The 21285-nt window shown below is 35.9% G+C and overlaps 1 protein-coding gene across 1 annotated transcript in view; it reads right to left on the bottom strand.

Annotated features, from left to right (window-relative positions):
* LOC118205714 (bridge-like lipid transfer protein family member 3B) overlaps window positions 1-21285 on the bottom strand; it is a 122019-nt gene that overhangs the window by 83281 nt on the left and 17453 nt on the right. Inside the window, exons 4-5 of the mRNA XM_085825687.1 lie at window positions 4629-4711; window positions 4262-4370 (exon numbers count right to left, since the gene is read on the bottom strand). Coding sequence (XP_085681813.1) covers window positions 4262-4370; window positions 4629-4711 — 192 coding nt within the window. The remainder of the gene's footprint in view (window positions 1-4261; window positions 4371-4628; window positions 4712-21285) is intronic.

The following is a 21285-nucleotide window of genomic DNA, read 5'->3' on the forward strand; positions in this document are numbered from 1 at the left end:
TTAAACATCTTTCATTGAAAGAAATGTTTAATAAAGTAAACAAATAAATATTAAGCTTTTTTTTTTTTTTTTTTTGTAAATTTTGGTACCCTTTAGATCATAATTGTTCTTTATTTCGTAAATTACGGTTTCATATTTTTAATTTTATAATTTCTGCATGCCATTTTACCAGATTTAAACTGATGATCTATAATCCGAAAAAATCGATAATCCGGAATCGCCGAAGTCCCGACGAGTCCGGATTAACGACTTTTGACTGTATAGGGTAATGTAATTAACTAATCAAATGTTTAGAAGCCAAACAACACAAAAATCAGCATTATATTTTCAAATTTTCACAGGACTAGTTTCGATGGTTTTACCGAACCATCATCCTCAGATGCAAAGTGAAAATTTGAAAATATAACGCTGATTTTTGTTATTTGATTTCTAAATTAATATTTGTTCGGTGTGTTATTATATCTTACTTAATCAAATGTTTTTATTGCACTCAACTATTCAAGTATATAACTAGTATTTAAATGTATAAATGGTATTTCATAACATAATTATGTATCTATTATATTTTTATTAAATCAAGTATATAACTAGTACTTAAATGTATAAACGGTATTCATAACATAATTATGTATCTATTATAACAACGCATGTATGTACTCAAATAATGCAAGCCCCAAATAATGAATGTAAGAAGATATAATGTATGTCTTACTGTAATCAAGCTGTCAAGTACATAACTAATGTATTCATGTAACTTTATCATGTATCCAATGTATTAATGTATTTTATTGATGGATCATATTTTATGCATTTAGGAACTATTATTATTAGTACCAGTATGACTATTATTAATATTAGCATTTTGATATTTTATTATTATTTTACATGTATTATTATTAGTATTTATTGATGTATCTAAGGATTATGGCAATGTGCACCCAAGAGCATCACCAATGCATTCTAACAGCTAATTTATTTTAACAGCTTATATTCATGCAGCTAATGTATTCATGTAACATCATCCAGGTCCCTGTTCGTTCATGCAACTTCACAGAAAAGCAAATGCATTCCCGAGGCAGGCCTCCCGGGATTCAGAAGCTGCCGGTTCAAGATAGTGGAGGGTTGTGGGACATATACAGTAAGACCCCGCTTAACACTGTTTCGGTTTAGCCAACCCGGGGATTCCACGAAATCGCTCGCAGCATACGGGGATTCCCCGAAATATTATGCAGCGATAGGTTTCAAATACATATCCGAAAGAGTGTACTTGTATTTCTTGTTTGGTGCGGTATTGTACAGACATATTTTGAAGGGGTAAATGTGGAAGATGTCGAAGAAATAATTCAAGAAGCAGCGGCTAGTCTTTCTAATGATGAGCTCAAGGAATTAACTGAACAAGAAGAAAACAAAAATGTTGACAGCAGTGATTCAGAAGAAGAGCAAAAAGAACTTTCGATGGCGTTTGTAAAAAGGAGTTTGTCTACCATAACTGAAATAATGGATCAATTCATTGAAAATGATCCGAATTTTGACAGGAGCTCAAAAGTAAGGCATGGTGTTAGAGATGCTCTATCCATTTATGAAGAACTTTTAAGAGAACAACGCAAAAGAAAAAGGCAAACAACATTAGATGCTTTTGTCACAAAAAGGCAGAACACTGAAAACGCGGAAGGCTAACTAAATATGAGTGACTTAGAATTTTATTTGTTTTTTTAAGAATATTCGTTTTGTTATTTATATTTTGTTTTTATTTTTGCAAGAAATAATAATGTGGTATTAATTTGGGCTTTAAGAAATAAATGTTTGGTTTTATTTTTATTAAAAAAACATACTTTTTAAATTTAATACCTAACCAATTTCCTAGCCATCTTCCCCTAACCCCAATATTTACATGTAAAGATAGCCTCGTTTAGCACTGTTTCGCATTACGCTCTACTTTGATGGAACGTATTCCCCGCTTTGATGGAACGTATTCCCCGCGTTAAGCGGGGTCTTACTGTACCTGCTTACCTTTGATAGACATCAGGTATCCCCGTCTTCTGTCACTTGCACTAACTGTGCAATTTCATCCCAATTTTAAGGAATGACAATCGTGAGGCGGTTCGAGGGTCTCCCACCTCTCTTACCCTACCACCAACCACTCAAGAGTCATTTTAGCTTGTGGTGTATTTTGAATGCTCCCTTGCCACACAGACATCATGCACTTACAAAAATCCACGCTCTCTTCGAGATTCAAACCTGCATTCATCCATATGGCAGTGAGCATCACCAACTACTATACCATCTGGATAGTGCAATGACTATATAGCAGTTTTCATCCTAATGATAGGTCCACTAATTGTAAAAGTCTGACATTAGTCTGCTTAGCTGTTTTTCACATTAATGGAGTACTGCCAGCATGGGTTTGCAGCACCACTGCAAAATCACAGTTGCATACATTTGGACTAAACTTGAATTATTAACAAAGCAACTTGCATTCTAACCATAAGGAATTTCATGGCTATAACCTGTTTTCACCACTGTACATAAATTTTATAGTCCATTAATGTACATGGGTTCATAATTCATAGAGAAAATTTGCTGAATATGATAGTGATATTTTGATAACTACACTTTTAAATACACTGATAGAAAAAAATTCCAACACCAAGAAAAAAAATTAATGTAGAGTAGCGAAATTTCAGCTATTCATTTGTTGAGGTAACATACTTAATTGATTAAATTTTCAAGATCACAGGTTAATGCAAGCACAAGAAGAGCTATTTCAAATGTCAAATGTTGGTACATTAAATAACCAGTGTAACCAACAGATGTGTTGTAGACAGTTAATGCTGGTTGTGGATGATGATGGAGTTGTTGTCCAATGATGCCCCATGCATGCTTGACTGGAGAAAGATCTGGTAATGTAGCAAGCCAAGGCAACATGCAGACACTCTGTAGAATATGATGAGCTGCAACAGTGAGGTGAGCGGTATTATGTTGGAAAACACCCCCTTTAATGCCATTCATGAATGGCAGCAGAACAGGCCGAATTACCAGCCTGATGTATAAATTTGCAGTTAGGGTGCATAAGATAACCACGAAAGTGTTCTACTGTCATATGAAGTTACTTTCCATACCATAATTCCAGGTGTAGGTCCAGCGCATCTAGGCCTCAGACAGGTTGGTAGCAGATGCTCACCTGGCCTCCTTCTAACCAACACGCAGCCATTAGTGGCAACAAGGCAGAACCCACTTTCATCAGAAAACAGATTTCCACTCTATCCTCTAATAAGCTCTAGCTTAACACCCCTGATATAGCAAATGGCAGTGGTTTGGAGTTGGCAGAATGCACACTACAGGGTGTCTGGCTCGGAACTGTCCTTCAAGTAACCAATTTGTATTAGTTCGTTGTGTCCTTGTGGTGCCAGTTGCAACTTAAATTTCTGCTGCAGACACAGTGTCATGAGCCACAGCAACACACCTAACACAGCAGTCTTCCCTCTCAGTAGTGCCATGTTTTGGCTGCTCAGAACCTCTTCTTGAGCCAATACTTTTCCTTGACCACTGCTGCTAACAATCATGCAGACTGTAAACATTCCTACCAAGTCTTTCTGAAATACTGTGGCAAGAAAATTCACCTTCTAGTAACCCTAATACATGGCCTCATTCAAAGAGCTGTTTGTAAGAGCTTCTTCGTCTTCTTAAAGACATTCTTGACTAATATCAACTATGTTAAATCGCAAAGATAAATAATTTTCATGAACTTAACAGTGCATATTTAAAGCAAACCTGGTTTGCATGTTCTTAGTGACACTACCAGCACCACACTTATGCACCTCACGCAAAATTTGAATTGATGCCACCTTTCAGATGTATAAACATGCCGACCAAATTTCGCTTATCTAGCAACATCCTTCTTGGTGTTGGTATTTTTTTTTCTTTTTTCTGCCATAGTAATTCTATATTTTTTTACCTTCTTACAAAAAGAGCATGTTAAGTTAATTACACAAAAATTAAAATTACCTAACTTGAGTTTCATCTTCAATTTAAGAAACATAAACTGAAAATTTAAATTTAAACATAAACTGAAATGAATATTTAATATTACAGCCCTAAAATGACCATAAAGACATATGCTCAACTGCATTAGGATTTTCATAATACACATTCAATTTTTGAAATTCATATGTATATTCATTTTAATAAAACTTAAGAAAATTAATTTACATTCAGTCTTGGACAAAAAAAAAAAAAAAAAAAAAAAAGCATTTAACTTTACCTGGAATGAAGCTTGAAAAGCAGGGGAAATAAAATTTATGACAACAGAGTTCACCACCACGGTCATACCATCAATAACACGGTCAGAAAATCCATATTTGCCTCCAGACCTAAATATATATATTTCCAAAAATGTACTTTTTTTTTCCAAAATTTTTAACATTATTCATATAATAATTAAAAATGAAAATAATACAAATTCTGAAGCACTTTTCATGTTTATTGCTGGGCATGTAGTAAAAAATTGGACATTTTCATTTCCTATTAATGAAATTCCAACATTCAAGTATCTACATAATAGTTAATTTAAAATATATATCATTTGAATATTTTTTATTAGATATAATATCAGCAATGTTAATAGTTACTTGTAACTGGCTTCATTTGTCATGGGAGTTGGAGGTCTAAGATCTTCACAAGTTTCCATTTCAACAATAACTTCATCTAGTGACTTTAAAAAAAAAAAAGAAGAAGAAGAAGAAGAAGTTACAGAATAGCTTATCAAAAATAATCATCAGTTGCAACATGCAGTAAAAAATTTAACATGTCTGAAATTTTTCATTATGATATCACTTTAAAAAGTTTTAAAAAGAATATAGGAACAAACGCTCATACTAGTAAATATGCATACAGTTAATTTCTGGCCAAAAATCCTGATCCGGATTATCTCTTCATTCTTTAGATTTGTCTCCTTTGATAACTTTCTCATGCCAAACTAAAACTACTTTTCAAATTAAAGTTTTTCTGAAGCTAAAAAAATCTGATTTCAGGAACACATTTTGGTAAAAATGTATTTAAGGCGAAAAATTGGCGATTTTTTGGTGATTGGCCAGCAAGGCAAATTTCAAGATGGCCACTACACAAAACCAAAATAACAAGTCAAAGAATTGCACAAACTCGGTGTTCACGTACACATCGATCTATTTTTAACTTAAAAAAACATCAGCGAATTGTACAAACTTGGCATTGCGCACTGCCTTGACTTTGTCCATGTACACATCAATATATTTTCACTTAAAAATCAAAGGAGCACTCAATTCTACACTACAACCAAACAAAAAAATATATAATCTCAATAAATTGCATTCTAAATCAATGAAATAACATTAAAAAAAAGGAAATGCATCTTATCATATCTACACACTACACAAAGGGAATATCCACTTACATTATTTAGAAATTTCTCGTGTCTTCAGTCTGTGGCATAAAAAATTCCTTACCAGCATCCAAAAACTTTCTTCAAACCATGTTCCCTTTCTAATGGAATGCTTTATATGTGAGCATTTGAACTTTTCTTGCGAGAAACACATTCAAAGCCATCTGAATAATTTTTAAGTTCCACCAGACACATTTCCTTCTTACAAGTAGGACACTTATAATTTCATTGAATTACACCCAACAAAGTTTCATTTCTTCTGACCTCAACCACTTAAAAAAAAAAAAAAAAAAAAAAAAACCTTCTGCTCTTTCGTTCTATACCACCAAACACCCACTTTACCACCAGCAGCCATTTTAAAATGCAAAGCCCACAATATGCAATATATTTTCTAACTGACATTCAACAAACATTTTCTCCTCAGTCAAATTCACCACAATCATGCAACCAATCATGTCATAACATTCAACTACTCAGGTTACCATCAATGAAACAACAACTTGGCGATAAATGAAACAACTTGACAATAATCCAAGGGGAATCCTAAAATACAGGCTAACTCACATTTTTATTCATGTATCGTAAGACTGCTTGCTACATAATAAGAAAAATGCTGACCATCATGGAAATTGCTGTGACTAAAAATATAAATCAATGCTACATTTGCAATCTTAAAGGGATAAAAACTGGCAGAAACTTTCTTGATGTTTCAATAACTCTACAGAGCTTATTAGATTCATTGTACAATGCTTTTATTTGTTATCATATCTAGAATCAAAATGATTTATCCCCTACATGAAATAGAAATACCATAAAATATGAGAAACCTTAATTTTTACTACTGATACACAGACTGAATAAACCTAGCAGAAACTTTCCTGATGTTTCAATAGTTTCATCGAGGTTAAAAGATCTACTTTATAAAGCATTTACTTGAATGTAGTCTAGCTAAAAAGTTTTAGGACCAAGCTCATAAAAAAACAATAAAAGCAGTAAAAAAGTTCTTTTTTCCTATTATTCTATATATAACCCTTGAGAAGTTACACATGAGTTGGCATGATCTGCAAGCCATTCCATAGTCTGCTGAAAGTCCTTTTAGCTCCCTCATAATATTTTGTTGAATCGTCTTGATTACATTGAATCGATTGGTCTTTCAGCTTTAATTTCAGTTTTGGAAACAAAACAAAAAAAAAATCTAGTGCTGATAAGTCTATTGAATAGGGAATGGTGTACAATGCATTATTGTGCAGCAAGAATTTTTTTTTTTTTTTCCCGTGAAAGTCTGGATACACGTGTGGGATGCATTTTAATAGCTGATCTAAGTCTCATGTGAAACACTGCATTCACTGTATTCCCTTCAGGAAACAATTCCTGGTGAATCGATCCTCTGCAGCCAAAAAAAAAAAAAAAAAAAAAAAAAAAAAATAGCTAGCATTATCTTCACCTTGGATTTTTGGAAACCTTCTTTGGAGAGTTCTGCCAACCCTTGGCCTTTTTGTTTCTAGATAGTAAGTTAAGCACCACAATTCATCACAGATGATTTTTTTTCTAAAATCTGGATTGCGATTTTGCATGTCAAGAAGATCCTGACAAATAGCCACTCACTCAATCATCCTTTTGTTCTGTTGTTCATGAACATGGAATAAAACATGCACACAATTTCCTTTTTCCTAAATCCTTACCAATAACAGTATGGACAGTTTATCAACATTTAAATGTTTGCAATTCTAACATTCTAATCATTAACCTGTTCGTAACGGCATGCTGCTGAACTTAAAAACTCTTTGCAGATGGATGTGTCATACATACAGCAATACCAAATGTCGCTAGCAGCCGGGTGATGCACTGTGCATCACACACTACATTGCACTGGTGGAACACACCGTCTCAAAGTTGAGTTGCACTAAGTGGCATGTCCTCTTATAAGAGAATTAGCTGCTGATGCATATATGATACACCCATCCTGAAGGAGTTATTCAACAATCCTGATTTAACGTCACATGGACAGCTTCGATGTTAAGGCCAATTGTGCAAGGATATTTCATTCTTTCATCATCTCTACAATCTCAAAATCTACCAAACCACAAAAACATACCAGAATGCAACAAACACAATTTACAGTAAGCGTTCTGTACCATTTGATAAGTTTTGCTAACAGTTTTGTCACTTTTAAATCTGTTAAATATTTTGCATAATCGCCTGTAGTAACGGCAACCGCCGTCAATAAAAGGAGGTGCTTTCCTTGGTAGCGGAGCAGTTCATTTTCAGTTCGAGCCAGAGTAAACCTGCCCGAGAGTGTTATGTCGTTTTTGAAAATTACCAAAAAGGTACCCTACTAATTGACCACAACAATAAAAATACTCATTTCTACCATAACATACTATTATCAATAACTTGTTTTAATTGCGTTGTGTTTCTTCCGGATTAACCCTTAAATCAATTTGAGTAAAAGACTGGTAAAAATCATGAGCAAACAAAATAAATTTAACCATTGATTGATCTAGAAAACTTATTTATTTACTCTTAATGCAAATTATATATATATATATATCCATTAGTTGGAAAAAATCAAAATATATTCAACAAAAGTTTTACTATTGCTTTACACATTCAACTATTTCTGAGAAATTATTTCTTAACATCCTTGTAATTTCTATTATATTTACTATTTCAATCTGGTAAAACAATACCAAAAATAAACTATAAATTTATGAACATATGAAAATATGGTTTAACCGGATAAAGATAAGTAGTGACACTATTACACTTCTACAAAAAAAGGTTCGTCATGAGAGGAGCAAAAATGCTCTAATACAGGCATTATTACAAATCAATCCTCACCAAGAAAGTAACTCAAACAAAAAAAATTCAATCAAATAATTTCCTGAAGAACTTAATTTTCTTAACTATTAAGTTAAGTTACAATAATTTTAATAAGGTAGTAAATCTTTCTTCAATCTAATGCTTTTACTTAATCGACACACAAAAGAAAAATATGATTTCAATAGAGTTAGGATAAATTTATCAACTACAAAAAAAAAAATTAAGGCTCAACAAATTAAGTTAATTCAGTCCTTTTCACCGCAAAAAAAAAAAAAAAAAAAATCAAATAGTTAAGCAAACACACAAAAAAAATAAATAAATAAATAAATAAATAAAAAACACTAAAATAAATTTAACATTTAGCTTTACATCCAGACAGATAGCTAGGACAACAACATCCCGAACACAATGGACGTCGTTTTCCGATGAAGCAGAAACAGCACACCTCTTTATTACGAATCAAGTTATCGTGCCATCTGCAGTTCACCAAGCAAGATGAATTGTCCATTGTCCATATTTGCAGGCAAAGCATCGGTGAAAGCAGGACACCATTACTTTGCCGAATTAGACTCGGAAGAAGGTTGAGATGAATTTCTATCAATAAGGCAAGGTAAAGGAATCAATAAGGCATTAAATGTGGATCCATGCAGATTCTTCACTACTGTTGACCGTTAACCATGGTAGGAAGCACTTGTTTACTTATAGAAGGAAAAAAAAAAAAAAAAAAACATGAGTAGAACGAAAAATGTAACTAATATCGATGTTGAAAAAATTTATTGAATTTGCAGATCATTTTTAAAGCTATTATCTGTGCAGTCAGAATTCACTTTATAAAGATGCCGAACATTTTTCTCAGGCCGACTGCCACGAGAAACGGCTACTGGAGCCATCATCATTAGGGTAAATTCGAGAAGCAATGGCCTAACAATGGCCCTTCAGAAATTTTCATCTCGAACATGGTTCCAGAAACAAAATCAGCTGTCGGCTAGCTCCTCTTCTCGGCAAGTGAAAACAGTCAAAAACGTGTCAAAAAGTCACCTCGTTCCACAAAACAACCTGTTAAAAGGGAGAGCACCGGAACTCCAACTTGGCACAACTCCCTCCTCGCCAATAGTTAAACCAGTTGCAACTACAGCATTCCTTCATGTTAGCAAACTCGCCAAAGCCACCACTTTGAAACCTCAACGGAAATTCTAAATCGCCAAGCCGCCGCCAAATAACCAAGCCTAAAGAAGGGGGAAACTTGGAATTTCAACAACCCTGCAAACCATCTCAACGAGGGAACGCTGAAACTCGAAAAAAAGTGACTATTTTACTGGAAAAGGGTATTTCTTCCCCCACAAGAGAAATCACCATGAAAACGGAAAAAAATCTACTAATTAAAGCTCATAACTAAAATGCAATTAAAGTTAGGAAAACAAAAGTTATGTCAAATTAAAGAGCTAATTTTTCTGCAACTAATTATATTAAATACTAAGAAATCAAATTAATTTTTAACATGAAAAACTGAGTTTGTTACATGAGAATTTCACCTAAATCCATTGTCTGAGTGTACAAAATCGAAGACGCAGTTCGCATAAACTCGAATAGCCGAAATAGATTACACTAGAATTAATAAGCCAAATAAAAGAATATAACCAAACTTGTTGTGTAGCTCAAATTTTGAATAATTACAAATTAAAATTTTGATTTTTATGAATCACTTAATTATATTAAATTCACTACACAACAGGAGAGAAGCCAGGGGATGATAGGTTCCGGTTCCAATCTTGTTTGGCACAAGCTATGGAGAAGAATTCTCCCGCAGAGGAACTAGTTAAAAGCTTTCTGCCAACTGGCGATAGTTACAAGAGCGCAATTGAAGCATTGCAAACGCGTTTTGGTAACAAAGAATTACTAACGGAGATTTATATTCTTGATTTGTTAACCCTTGTTATTCAAAAACAAAGTACACACTCTTTACGGAAACTATATGATGAACTCGAATCTAATCTAAGAGCCTTGGAGATATTGGGAGTAAATAGAGGCAAATATTGCGCAATATTATACCCATTGGTAGAATCAGCATTGCCGAATGAAGTCTTAAAAACGTGGGAGAGACTTAGGTTTTCGTGTAAAGGATCAGAAAGTTTAACCGGCGAAAACACCGAGTTAAGAGAAAGGGAATCTGACCTTGAGCATCTTTTATGTTTCCTGCGCAGTGAAGTTGAAAGTGAGGAAAGAATTTCTTTAGCAGCTAAATCTTTCAATGTTTTCGATCGATTGGCTCACGGTAATAAGAAAGGAAATTCGGGTTTAAAGATAAGAGAACCTCACTTAACCTACGGCAGCTAAACTGTTTACTTCTTCTCATGAAGCTAGAAAAGGCTGCATATTTTGTTCCATGATTCTGCGGAATGTTTTCAGGCACGTAACTTATTGTTGTCGGAAAGAGAAGTTTTGGTCCAAAGGACACGCTCTTGTTACCTGTGTCTGAAATCTGGACATTCTGTCAGAAGGTGTAGATTAAAAACAGTTTGTTTTACATGTGGTAAAAGGCATCATATTTTTCTATGTAAAGGCCATTCACAAATGAGTGAGACAAGGGCAATGGAACAGCCTCCAAATCAGGCTGAAACGCTCGCCAACATTTCTTCAAGGTCTCCTAAAGTTTTGCTGCAAACAATAAGAGTAATAATTAAAGGAGATAAAAAATCTCGTTCGGCTCGAGCTATAATTGATACTGGTTCTCAAAGGTCGTATATTCTGCAAAGCACAGCTCAAGATATGGGTTATAGATATACGGTAAAGGAATACTTTAGCCATGCATTATTTGGTGGTACAACGACCAGTTTGTGTGAACATAAAGTTTACAAAATTCATTTCTCTAATATGTCTGGCTCGTACAGTTGTAATTTTGATACGTTAAGTCAGCCTGTTATTTGTAATAATGTACCTTCTATTGGACAAGGAATATGGCTTAAAGAGCTTGCTGACTGTGGAATAAGTTTAACAGACCGTTTAGAAGGACCTATAGAAATTTTAATAGGAGCCGATGTTGCAGGACGATTATTAACAGGAAATCGTAAACAAATTTCAAACGGTCTTGTGGCTATTGAGACAAAGTTAGGATGGACGGTTATGGGAAAAACCGGGGAGTTGAATAGTGAAGGTTCAACATTCTTAGTTACTTCAATGTTGAATAAAGAGGCTTGTATTTCTGATTTATAGGCCCTCGACTCGCTTGGTATTATGGACCCATCCGAACAAAAGAGTAAATTGGAATTGTATGAGGCTACCAGGCAACATTTTCTTGATACTGTAAAAATAGAAGATAACCGCTCTGTAGTGTCTTTGCCTTGGTTGGAAGAGCACCCTCCCCTGTCGGATAATTTTGAGTTATCGCTTAAAAGGTTGCACGGTACGATTAGGCAACTTCAACTGGATAATCTTCGCCAAGAGTATGAAAATATATTCCAAGAATGGCTCATAGAGGGCATAATAGAGGAAGTACCCGTAAATGAATTACCCCATCATTATTTGCCACATAGACATGTTGTTAAGGAACATAGTACTACGAAGTTACGGCCAGTATTTGACGCTTCATCTAAAGTAAAATGGGATGAAGGACACTGAAATTAAAAGCAAATTTTTGAAATGGGTAAAAGACATTTTTCTTTTGAAAAACATTAAAATTCCAAGGTGGATACGATATCAGCCAAAACAGTGTTCAGTACATGTTTTCTGTGACGCCAGTCAAGCAGCGTATGCGGCAGTAGTTTTCATTCGTGTAGAAGAAACTGAATCAGTTAAAGTCCAGTTGCTTCAGGCTAGGTCTAGAGTTTCCCCTTGTGGTAAAAAGGAAACGACTATTGTAAGATTAGAATTGTTAGCAGCAACTATTGCATCTCGTCTTGCTGCAGACGTTCTAAAAGACTTTAAGGCCAGAAGTACATTTTTCTGGACATATTCAACTACTGTCCTTGCATGGATAAAAAGGGAAGAGCCATTGGGGACATTTGTACAAAATAGAGTACAGGAAATAAGGCTTTTGACACGTGTGGAGGATTGGAGGCATATACCTGGTTACCTTAACCCTGCAGATCTTCCAAGTAGAGGGTGTTCAGTTCGCCAACTCTCCTGGTCAAAATGGTGGGAGGGTCCGAGCTGGCTTTTAAAATCCTAAGAAAATTGGCCAAGTGCCGAATTCATAACTGATGAAGCGGAAATAGCCAGCGAGAAAAAAAAGGCAGTGGTTTCATATCTAGTGTCTACTGAAAGGTTTAGTTTGAGTGAGCGATTTTCTAGCTATCGAAAAATAGAGTTGTTGGTTGGATTCAACGATTTTTCTTTAATTGCAGAAATAAGAAAAAAAGGAAAGGTGAACTCACTGTTGATGAAATTGATTTTGCAGGAAAGGTTGTTATTCGCTTCATTCAATTGGAATCGTTTCAGGATATAGAAGACGCACACTTACGAACTCTTAGTCCATTTTATGATGCGGGAATTCTAAGAATTAAAATTGGTGCGTTTCGAAGAGATGACACGTTAGAGTTTAGAAGACCTATAATATTACCAGGAGAACATCCGTTAGTTAGAAATTTAATCATGGAAGAACATAAAAAGAAAGGACATGCAGGTGGACAATATATACTGAATACCTTAAGGGAAAGGTTTTGGTTGTTATCTGGCAGAAGAACTGTGCGTTCTGTTTTGAGTAAATGCATTACTTGCAAGAGATATTCTGCTGTACCTGTTGACCACATATCAGCCCCACCGTCAATAGAGCAAGTAAATGATTCAGCAATATTTCAAGTAATGGGTATAGACTTTTGTGGTCCTTTATTGTTGAGAAACAAAGAAAAGGCATGGATTTGTGTTTTTACATGTGCCGTTTATAGAGCAGTCCATTTGGAGTTGCTGACTTATCTATCTACAGAAGTGTTTCTTCAGGCTTTTCATCGGTTTGTGTTGCAAAGAGGTAAACCTACAACTGTGTACAGTGATAATGGAACTAATTTTGTAGGAATTTCAAATGCATTCAAATTAATAGATTTTGAACAAATTAATCGGCAGGTAGCCAATGAGCGAATAACATGGAAATTTATTTCCCCTGGTGCTCGATGGTGGAGTGGTTGGTGGAAACGTTTTATCGGAATGATGAATCAAGTCCTTAAAAAAGTTCTTAAACATGCTTGTTTAAATTATGAAGAAATGTACACGATACTGTGTGACTGTGAAGCGGTTCTTAATGACCGACCGTTGACAGTAATTCCTTCTGATCCTGAATTTAAAGCTTTAACTCCTGCCGACTTTTTAAAAGAAATTAGAACTAGTAGTTTGCGGGATATAAAATACAGTATTAAATCAAATAATTTACAAAAAAGATTTTAGTATACTCAAACTGTAAGAGAAGCATTTAAAAATAGGTTTCACAAAGAATATTTGGGAATTCTCAAAGTTTCGCATAAAAGAGCTGAAAGGAATGTTACTATTAAATTGGATGATATTGTTTTGATTGGTAGTAGTGACAAAAGACTTTTTTGGCAACTTGGTCGTGTCATAGAACTACTTCCAGGACCTGATGGAATAAATCAGCTTGTACGAGTAAAGACCCGAAATGGAATTTTGCTTAGAGCAGTTCGAACTCTGTATCCTTTAGATGTAACGCAAAATGATGTACCCGTGAAGTTGCAGAATGAAAAACAAAATTCATTGTCTGAACTTAAACTCGGTGTAGATGATAAATCTGTGAGACCTGTAACACGATCTGGTAGAACTGTAACTCCATCGGACAGACTGGCATATTAAGGCTCTTTAGCATTGTTTTACTTTGTTGTGAAAGTTCACTTTTTTTTTTTTTCCTTTCTTCTTAGGGGGAAGGATGTTAAATATTTTGCATAATCGCCTGTAGTAACGGCACCTGCCGTCAATAAAAGGAGGTGCTTTCCTTGGTAGCGGCGTAGTTCATTGTCAGTTTGAGCCAGAGTAGACCTGCCCGGGAGAGAAGCCAGGGGATGATAGGTTCCGGTTTCCGTCCTGTTCCGGTTCCAGTCTTGTTCCTGTTCCCGTCTTGCTCCGGTTCCAGTCCTGTTCCAGTTCCAGTCCGGTCGTTTAAGTCCAAAACACGTAGGAGCTGAAGTCTGAATCTAGAGAAACTAAAATGGAGATATATGCCGAAAGGGCCAGATGGATTTTGTCCTTTTAAAGAAAGTGTTTTTCACCGTGCCGGAATAGCTGCCAGTTTAAAGCATTTTGAATGTTTCCACCTAAAATGTTAGGTTTTCATTTATGATGTTAAGTTTTTCATCATTTTGAAGATCCAGTTCAATAAACCTTTAAGTTTTAGACAAGGTTTTGTGTCCTTCAGAAATTTTAGATTCGAAGTCAGATATATCACATAGGATTTAACGGGAAAAATCAACAAAATCAAAACTTTATTTCACATCTCTGTTCAAAATACAATTCCCTTACAAACATAATCAACATTCAAACATCAAATTATAATTTTCTTCAACAACTTAACTCATCCTAATGCAATTAGCAGATTAGAATCAAAATGTTTTTTACTACATTCTGTTTTTTACTGTCCAATGTTTTCTGTTTTTCTGAACAGATAGTGCTATTCACACAATTAATATTTAATCAATCTTAAAACTTTTTAGCCAGACTTCGTATTTAAAATCAAAATGGGGCTATCTCCTACAAGAAGTAGAACTACCTTGTAAGGATCTTAAGTTTTACTAACGTTTATTTTATTTTAAATCTTTACTATCACTTCTTATTTTCTACTTCCGGCCAGAATTATAAGCGTTAAGGTTTTTATGCAAAGTTTGTCTGGCGAACGCCAAGTATTTAAGTTGTGGCTTTTTGCCAAGCGAGAGAGAGGAAGCAGTGAGTCGAAGCAGGCCGCTTACCTTAGAAGTTACGCAGTTGCTGGTTGCCTTCCAGACCGGAGGTTTTAATCCTCTTGATAAATTTAAACGTATTGTAGTGTTCACAGTTCTCTGTACTACATACGCTTCCTGTTAATATAAGGCCAATCTTCCACGTTTATTATTTTAAAGTTAAATTAGAGTTTAGTTCTATTTTTATATTTTTACGTTAGACCCCAAGTAGCGGGTCTGTGTATTCCGAAGTACGGAAGATTTTGTAAATAGAGAAAAATAAAGGGTTTTGTATACCCTTCTTGTGTATCCTGTCTACTTCCCACAATTAGTGAACATAGCTTTAGTAAGCTCTCTGTTCCGAGTCAGGTCCTTGCATGTTCCCGAAGAAGGTAAGAAGGAACATTGACCCTGATAGTGGCGCCCAACGAAGAAGAATAACCATGGCCGAGTTTCAAGAAGAACCTGTGCTGCCTGCAGAAACGGCTCAGAATCCAGAAATGCCAGCTGCCGACCTGGAAGGATTTGGTTACATCGTCCAGACCATGCGCACTTCGATGAAACCAGAAACAACATTTAATGGAAACTCACCGGTAACCAGTTTTTTGGAAAAATTGGATGACCACTTCATGCTCTACCCCGTGTACGAATTTCAAAAAGTTACCTTAGCTACCAGCGCTTTGAGGGGCCAAGCGCTTAACTGGTTCAAATGTATAGGCAGAAGTCTCTTGGGTCAAGCAGGAAGTCCCACCTATACTTACGAGAATTTCAAGACTGCCCTACTAAAAGCCTTCCCTGTTGTAAGGGATCGTGCGAAATTAGAAACGGAACTTTTCAGTATATATCAGCAAAGAATCGAAAATCTCTCGAGCTTTATTTTAAGAAAAATTCACGTCTTCAAACTCTTGTATGGAAACCGTCCGGATCCTGAAATAATTCAAGTGATTTTGCCGAGGTTACTGCCCCAAGTGCAAGACTTTATTGAATTAAGAAATCCGACTACACTGGAAAAGTTATTTGAGCTAGCAATCCAGTTTGAAAGTAGAAGAACGACGGACGTCAAAAGAAGACGCCAATATCAACAGCGAAACCAATTTGGTGCGCCAAGACTACAGCAAACTCAAGCACACGGCTACGGAGGCAAAGCGAATCAGTGGGCAAGGAAACCCGAGCATTCAAAAACAGCCGGCGAACGTCGACAGTTCAATAGCAACCCAGAAAAAAAGTCTCAAGGCCAGTGGAAAAAGAAGGAAAGCATGGAAACAAAAAAGGATTTAAACTAAAACGGATTTCTGCTGACGAGAGGGTGCGGAAATCCGAAGGCCACGAAAACCCCTCTTCCTACAAGTTAAATACAGTAATGGTAAAAATTTGACTCTTCCGAAGATTGAAGTGTTGGTGAATAATATCCCGGCCACCGCACTCCTGGATACAGGCGCGCAGTGTTCCTGTGTGGCAGAAGATTTTTTTAGGAAGTATTTTCGTAAATATCGCATATATAATTCGGATAATACGACAGTGTTAGCTGCGCAAGGAGAAAGATGTAAGTGCATAGGTAAAGTACCTCTGTATATCCGTATCAAGGACAAACAAGTAAAGGTGATGTTTTTTATAGTAAAGAATCTGCAAGCACATATAATTTTAGGAATAGATTTTCTTTCAGACGCACAAGCAACACTGGATTTTAATGAAGCGTCCCTTAAGCTGACAATGAAACCAGTTCGTGCAGAAAAGGCTGAACCGCCAATGTTAAATCTTGACCACCTGCCTAATGACGAGCAAGGAAGAATCCGACAAGTGGTAAGTGAATTTGCTTCGTTATTTAGTGATATTCCAGGATTTACTCAGGTTACTAACCGTAGTATTGACACCGGAGATTCAATGCCAGTTCGTCAAAAACCATACCGGTATGATAAGAATAAGGAAAAAATTATAGAATGGCATATTACCGATATGCTACGTAAAAAGATCATAACGCCCATCTCAAGTAGTTATGCTAGCCCGGTGGTTTTATGTAAGAAAAATAATGACTATCCTTTGACGCATCCAAAAAGGTGGAGATTCGCTATTGATTACCGTAAATTAAATTCCATAACGAAATATCCGGTATATCCGTTACCGATTATAGAAGAAATTTTAAGGAACATAAAATCAACCAAATTTATGACGACTTTAGACTTAACGACTGGTTATTTTCAAATAGGGGTTAGGCCTGAGGACGTGCCTTGCTTTTATAACCAAGTCTGGCACTTATGCATTTTTGCGTATGCCGTTTGGCCTTTCAGGGGCGCCGGCAACATTTCAGCGATGCGTGGACATTGTGTTAAGACCTGTTCTTGGAAAGTCCACATTTATCTATTTAGACGATACCATTATTACTAGTGATAATCTCGACCAACATGTACAGGATTTAAGACAGGTGTTTTCTTTATTAAATGAGGCCGGTCTAAAAGTTAATGTCGAAAAGTGTAAATTTGCAGCCCCTGAATTAAAATATTTAGATTACAAGATATCTCAGAAAGGAATAGAGACAGACGAATCAAAAATAATCGCTGTACAAAAGTATCCGACTCCAAACACGGCAAAGAAGCTCTCTTCTTGTCTAGGACTTTGTTCATATTATAGGTCCTTTATAAAAGATTTTGCAGCTATCGCTGAGCCATTGTTAAAATTAAAAAGGAAAAAGGCAAGATTCTCGTGGACGGCCGAAGCCAATAGTGCTTTCGAAAAATTAAAACAAGCATTAACGCAAGCCCGTGTTGAAATTTCCTGAAAAGGATGAGAATTTAGAAATTTCAGCAGATGCTTCGGATTATGCGGTAGGAGCGGTACTTTCGCAAAATCAGCAGCCCGTGGCATTTTTTAGCTGAACTTTAAATCAAACACAAAGAAACTATTCCGCGACCGAGAGAGAGGCACTTGCAGTTCTGTTAGCAGTGCAAAAGTTCCGAGTCTATTTTGAAAAGGCGCCAATAACAGTGTACTCTGATCATGCGGTGGTAACTAGATTGTACTCAGGGAAAAATTTATCCCCAAGGTTAATAAGATGGGCACTCAAGCTGCAAGAATATAATCTGGTAATCAAGCATACGCCCGGAAAGGAAAATATCGTAGCAGATGCCCTATCAAGAATTAAAATAGATGAACAAGGTAATACCGTAAAGGTGGCAATGCTCACAGCATATACAATAAATTCCCGAGAAACTGTAATAACCGAACTGGGTAAGGGTCCTGAGTTTGGAAGCATTTATGAGTATTTAAAGGATCCTGAAAATTTTAGCCACCAAGATATTGTGGCGATAAGAAATAGGGCGGCCCATTACGAACTAATAGATGGTCTATTATTCTATACAAAAACTACGAATTCCAACAACAAATTTCGACCTGTTATCCCAGCTAGTCTTAGATTAAATATCCTGCAGGAGCTCCATGACAGCCCTTTAGCTTCTCATGCTGGTATTCGAAAAACTATCCAACGCGTACGCGAGGCAGTCTACTTTCCTGAACTGCAAAAGTTAACAAGGGCGTATGTCCAGTCCTGCCCAACATGTCAAGCAGTTAATTATATTAATTTCCGCCCGGCCGGGTTTCTAAATAGTATTAAATCCGAATTTCCAAATGAAATAATTGGCATCGATTTATTGGGCCCTTTCCCAAAAAGTCAGTTAAATAAAAGTCGCTATCTCCTTGTTATGGTTGATCATTTTAGTAAATGGACCGAAATTGTTCCCTTAAAACGAGCCTCCGCAAAATTAGTTACTGATTCTATTTTAAATAAATATATTTTAAAATATGGGGCGCCCCTAAAAGTTATATCGGATAATGGTCCTCACTTTGTAAGTAATATATTTGAAGACATGTGCCAAAAACTGGACATACGTCATTTAAAAATGATCCCGTATCGGCCGCAATCAAATATAGCGGAACGGGTCAATAGAAATATAGTGAAAATTATCCGTAGTTATGTTAAAAATTTTCATAAAAGCTGGGATAACTATGTCAATGAATTTGCTTTCGCCCTTAGGACCGCAAAACATGATACAATGGGCAAAACTCCTGCTGAGTTATTTCTAGGCAGAAAGATTATAACGCCGTTAGATAAATTATTTTATGTGCAACAAAGAGCCAAGAATTTAAAATGGGTGATATAGAAAAACTAATTAAAGAAGCAAAAAAGAATACGGAAGTAGCACAGAGAAAACAAAAGCTGTATTATGACTTGAAACGACGGGGAGTAACTTATAAAGTAGGGGATGAAGTATTAAAAATTAAGCATTCACTTTCTTCAGCACCAGAAGATAAGACTGCCAAATTTTTTCCACGATTTGAAGGACCATATGCTATAGAAAAAATAACTCACGCTGTAGTAGTGTTAAAAGCCAGAAATGGTGAAACCTGCTCCGCAAACATTGATCAAATCAAACCCTACTTCGATCGTAATAAAATGCAAATATTTTCAGATCTTTTGCAGGATCCGGCAAGGCAGACACCACAGGCACAAGCTCCAGAGGTGGAAAAACGACAAGTACAAGGGCAAGCCATTAAGAGGCAGGAGCAAGTGAAAAGAAAATTTCCCCGCGGAAAAATTGAAGGTAGCAAGAAAAAGAAGCCGTTCCACCGTCCAGAAAAGAGAGTTCACGAACACCCCCAGAATGAAGAAGGGAGAAGGACAACGGATGTGAAGAGAACCAGGAGAAATGACGGCAACTATAACCCGGCTCTAAAACAGAAGATCTACTCATCCGACAGGACTCTCCGCAGCAAATGTCGCCGAACTGCGGAAGGGCCATCAGCGGCGGAGGAAAAGTTACAAGGAAAATTTGAACGGCCAGCAACGAGGTCCAAGCAGGAACACGAAAGAAGTTTCCCGGTTCCGCCAAGACCAGCTGCCATCAAACGGCCAAGACCACAAGCAGAGGAGAAAAAGAAGGTATTCAAGGGTGACCGAACTGGTGAAAAAAGGAAGCTTCCAGAGGAAGGCACTGAAGGGAGAGCCCGTACAAGAAGGAGGATAAATCAAACAACTATCTGCAATACCTTTAAGGACTGGGCCCAGAAAAGGATGTCCGAATATCACAAAGATAAGTAAAATTTTATGTTACTTTGCAAACATTAAGTTAATCTTTCATTCTTACTGCAAGTGGCAGATTTCAAGAAGTTTTATCTCATGCGAGGTCTACCTTTATCGCCAAAAGGACGAGAAATGAGTTGTTACCGATTTTGGTATTATGATTTTCAATTACTCGCGCGTAAAACTAAAGTTGATGTATAATAGCGTTGTGTAAAGACTTAAATATTGTAAAAATTTATTGTATAAATTTTATTTAAAACATTCTAGCAAGAAAGAAGTTTTAGTCTGAAAGACTTTATGAAATATAGTATTTCAATGTAGAAAGAATTGGCACTTGCTTTGAAAAGAATAGAAGTTAACAATGTACTACTAATGTATGTTTTCAAATGTGTAAAATTAACGGCATCTTGATATGTTCTTGTATACATGTGAACTGTTATTTTGAATGTTTAGAAATACCGTGATATGGTAAAAGTGAAAGTAATGTTAAAAATTTGTTATTCGTGTGACTGTAAAGATTAAATCATGGTGAATATGTGTTAAAGGTTGAATGATGTAGTTAGGCTCTCTGACGCTACACTTTAGAGTTAGCCACTTTCAGAATAGTACCTCAGGGTCTAGAGTTGAAATTAGGGTGTGTTAAGAGGTCTCGTATGTTGAATTTTAACACGTTAGTGTTTTGATTGTAGGAGGAAGTGTTGAACACATAGACAGAAACACATTCGTGTTTGGTGTTTTTACAACACATGTCAGAGAGCACGGGGAGAGATAATTAAAATAGTCATGAATGAAATAAGAATGTTAAGAAAAGTATATTCTATATGTTATTTGCAATGTCATTCTGTAACATTTCATTAAACTAGTTTTCCTTCCAGATCTCTGGAAGGAACCAGAATTGAATAAAGCTCCTGTTTAGATGCAGTACAGATGAAAAAGAAAAAAGATTGTTGTATATTCCGGGAGCTGCTATTGTAACAAATTTCTTTCTTTTAAAATTTTCTAGTTTCTAGCTAAGTTATGATTGTAAAAGGTTGGCCTCGCGTTAGTTTCTAGAGCTAAAAGTTTTCAACAAGGTCGTTTTAGACCTCAGTTTCAAACTAATTAACTCT

The sequence above is a fragment of the Stegodyphus dumicola genome, chromosome 10 (genome assembly GCF_044657685.1).
Source record: "Stegodyphus dumicola isolate Sdum_Otavi_A_Nest chromosome 10, ASM4465768v1".
Taxonomy (NCBI): domain Eukaryota; kingdom Metazoa; phylum Arthropoda; class Arachnida; order Araneae; family Eresidae; genus Stegodyphus; species Stegodyphus dumicola.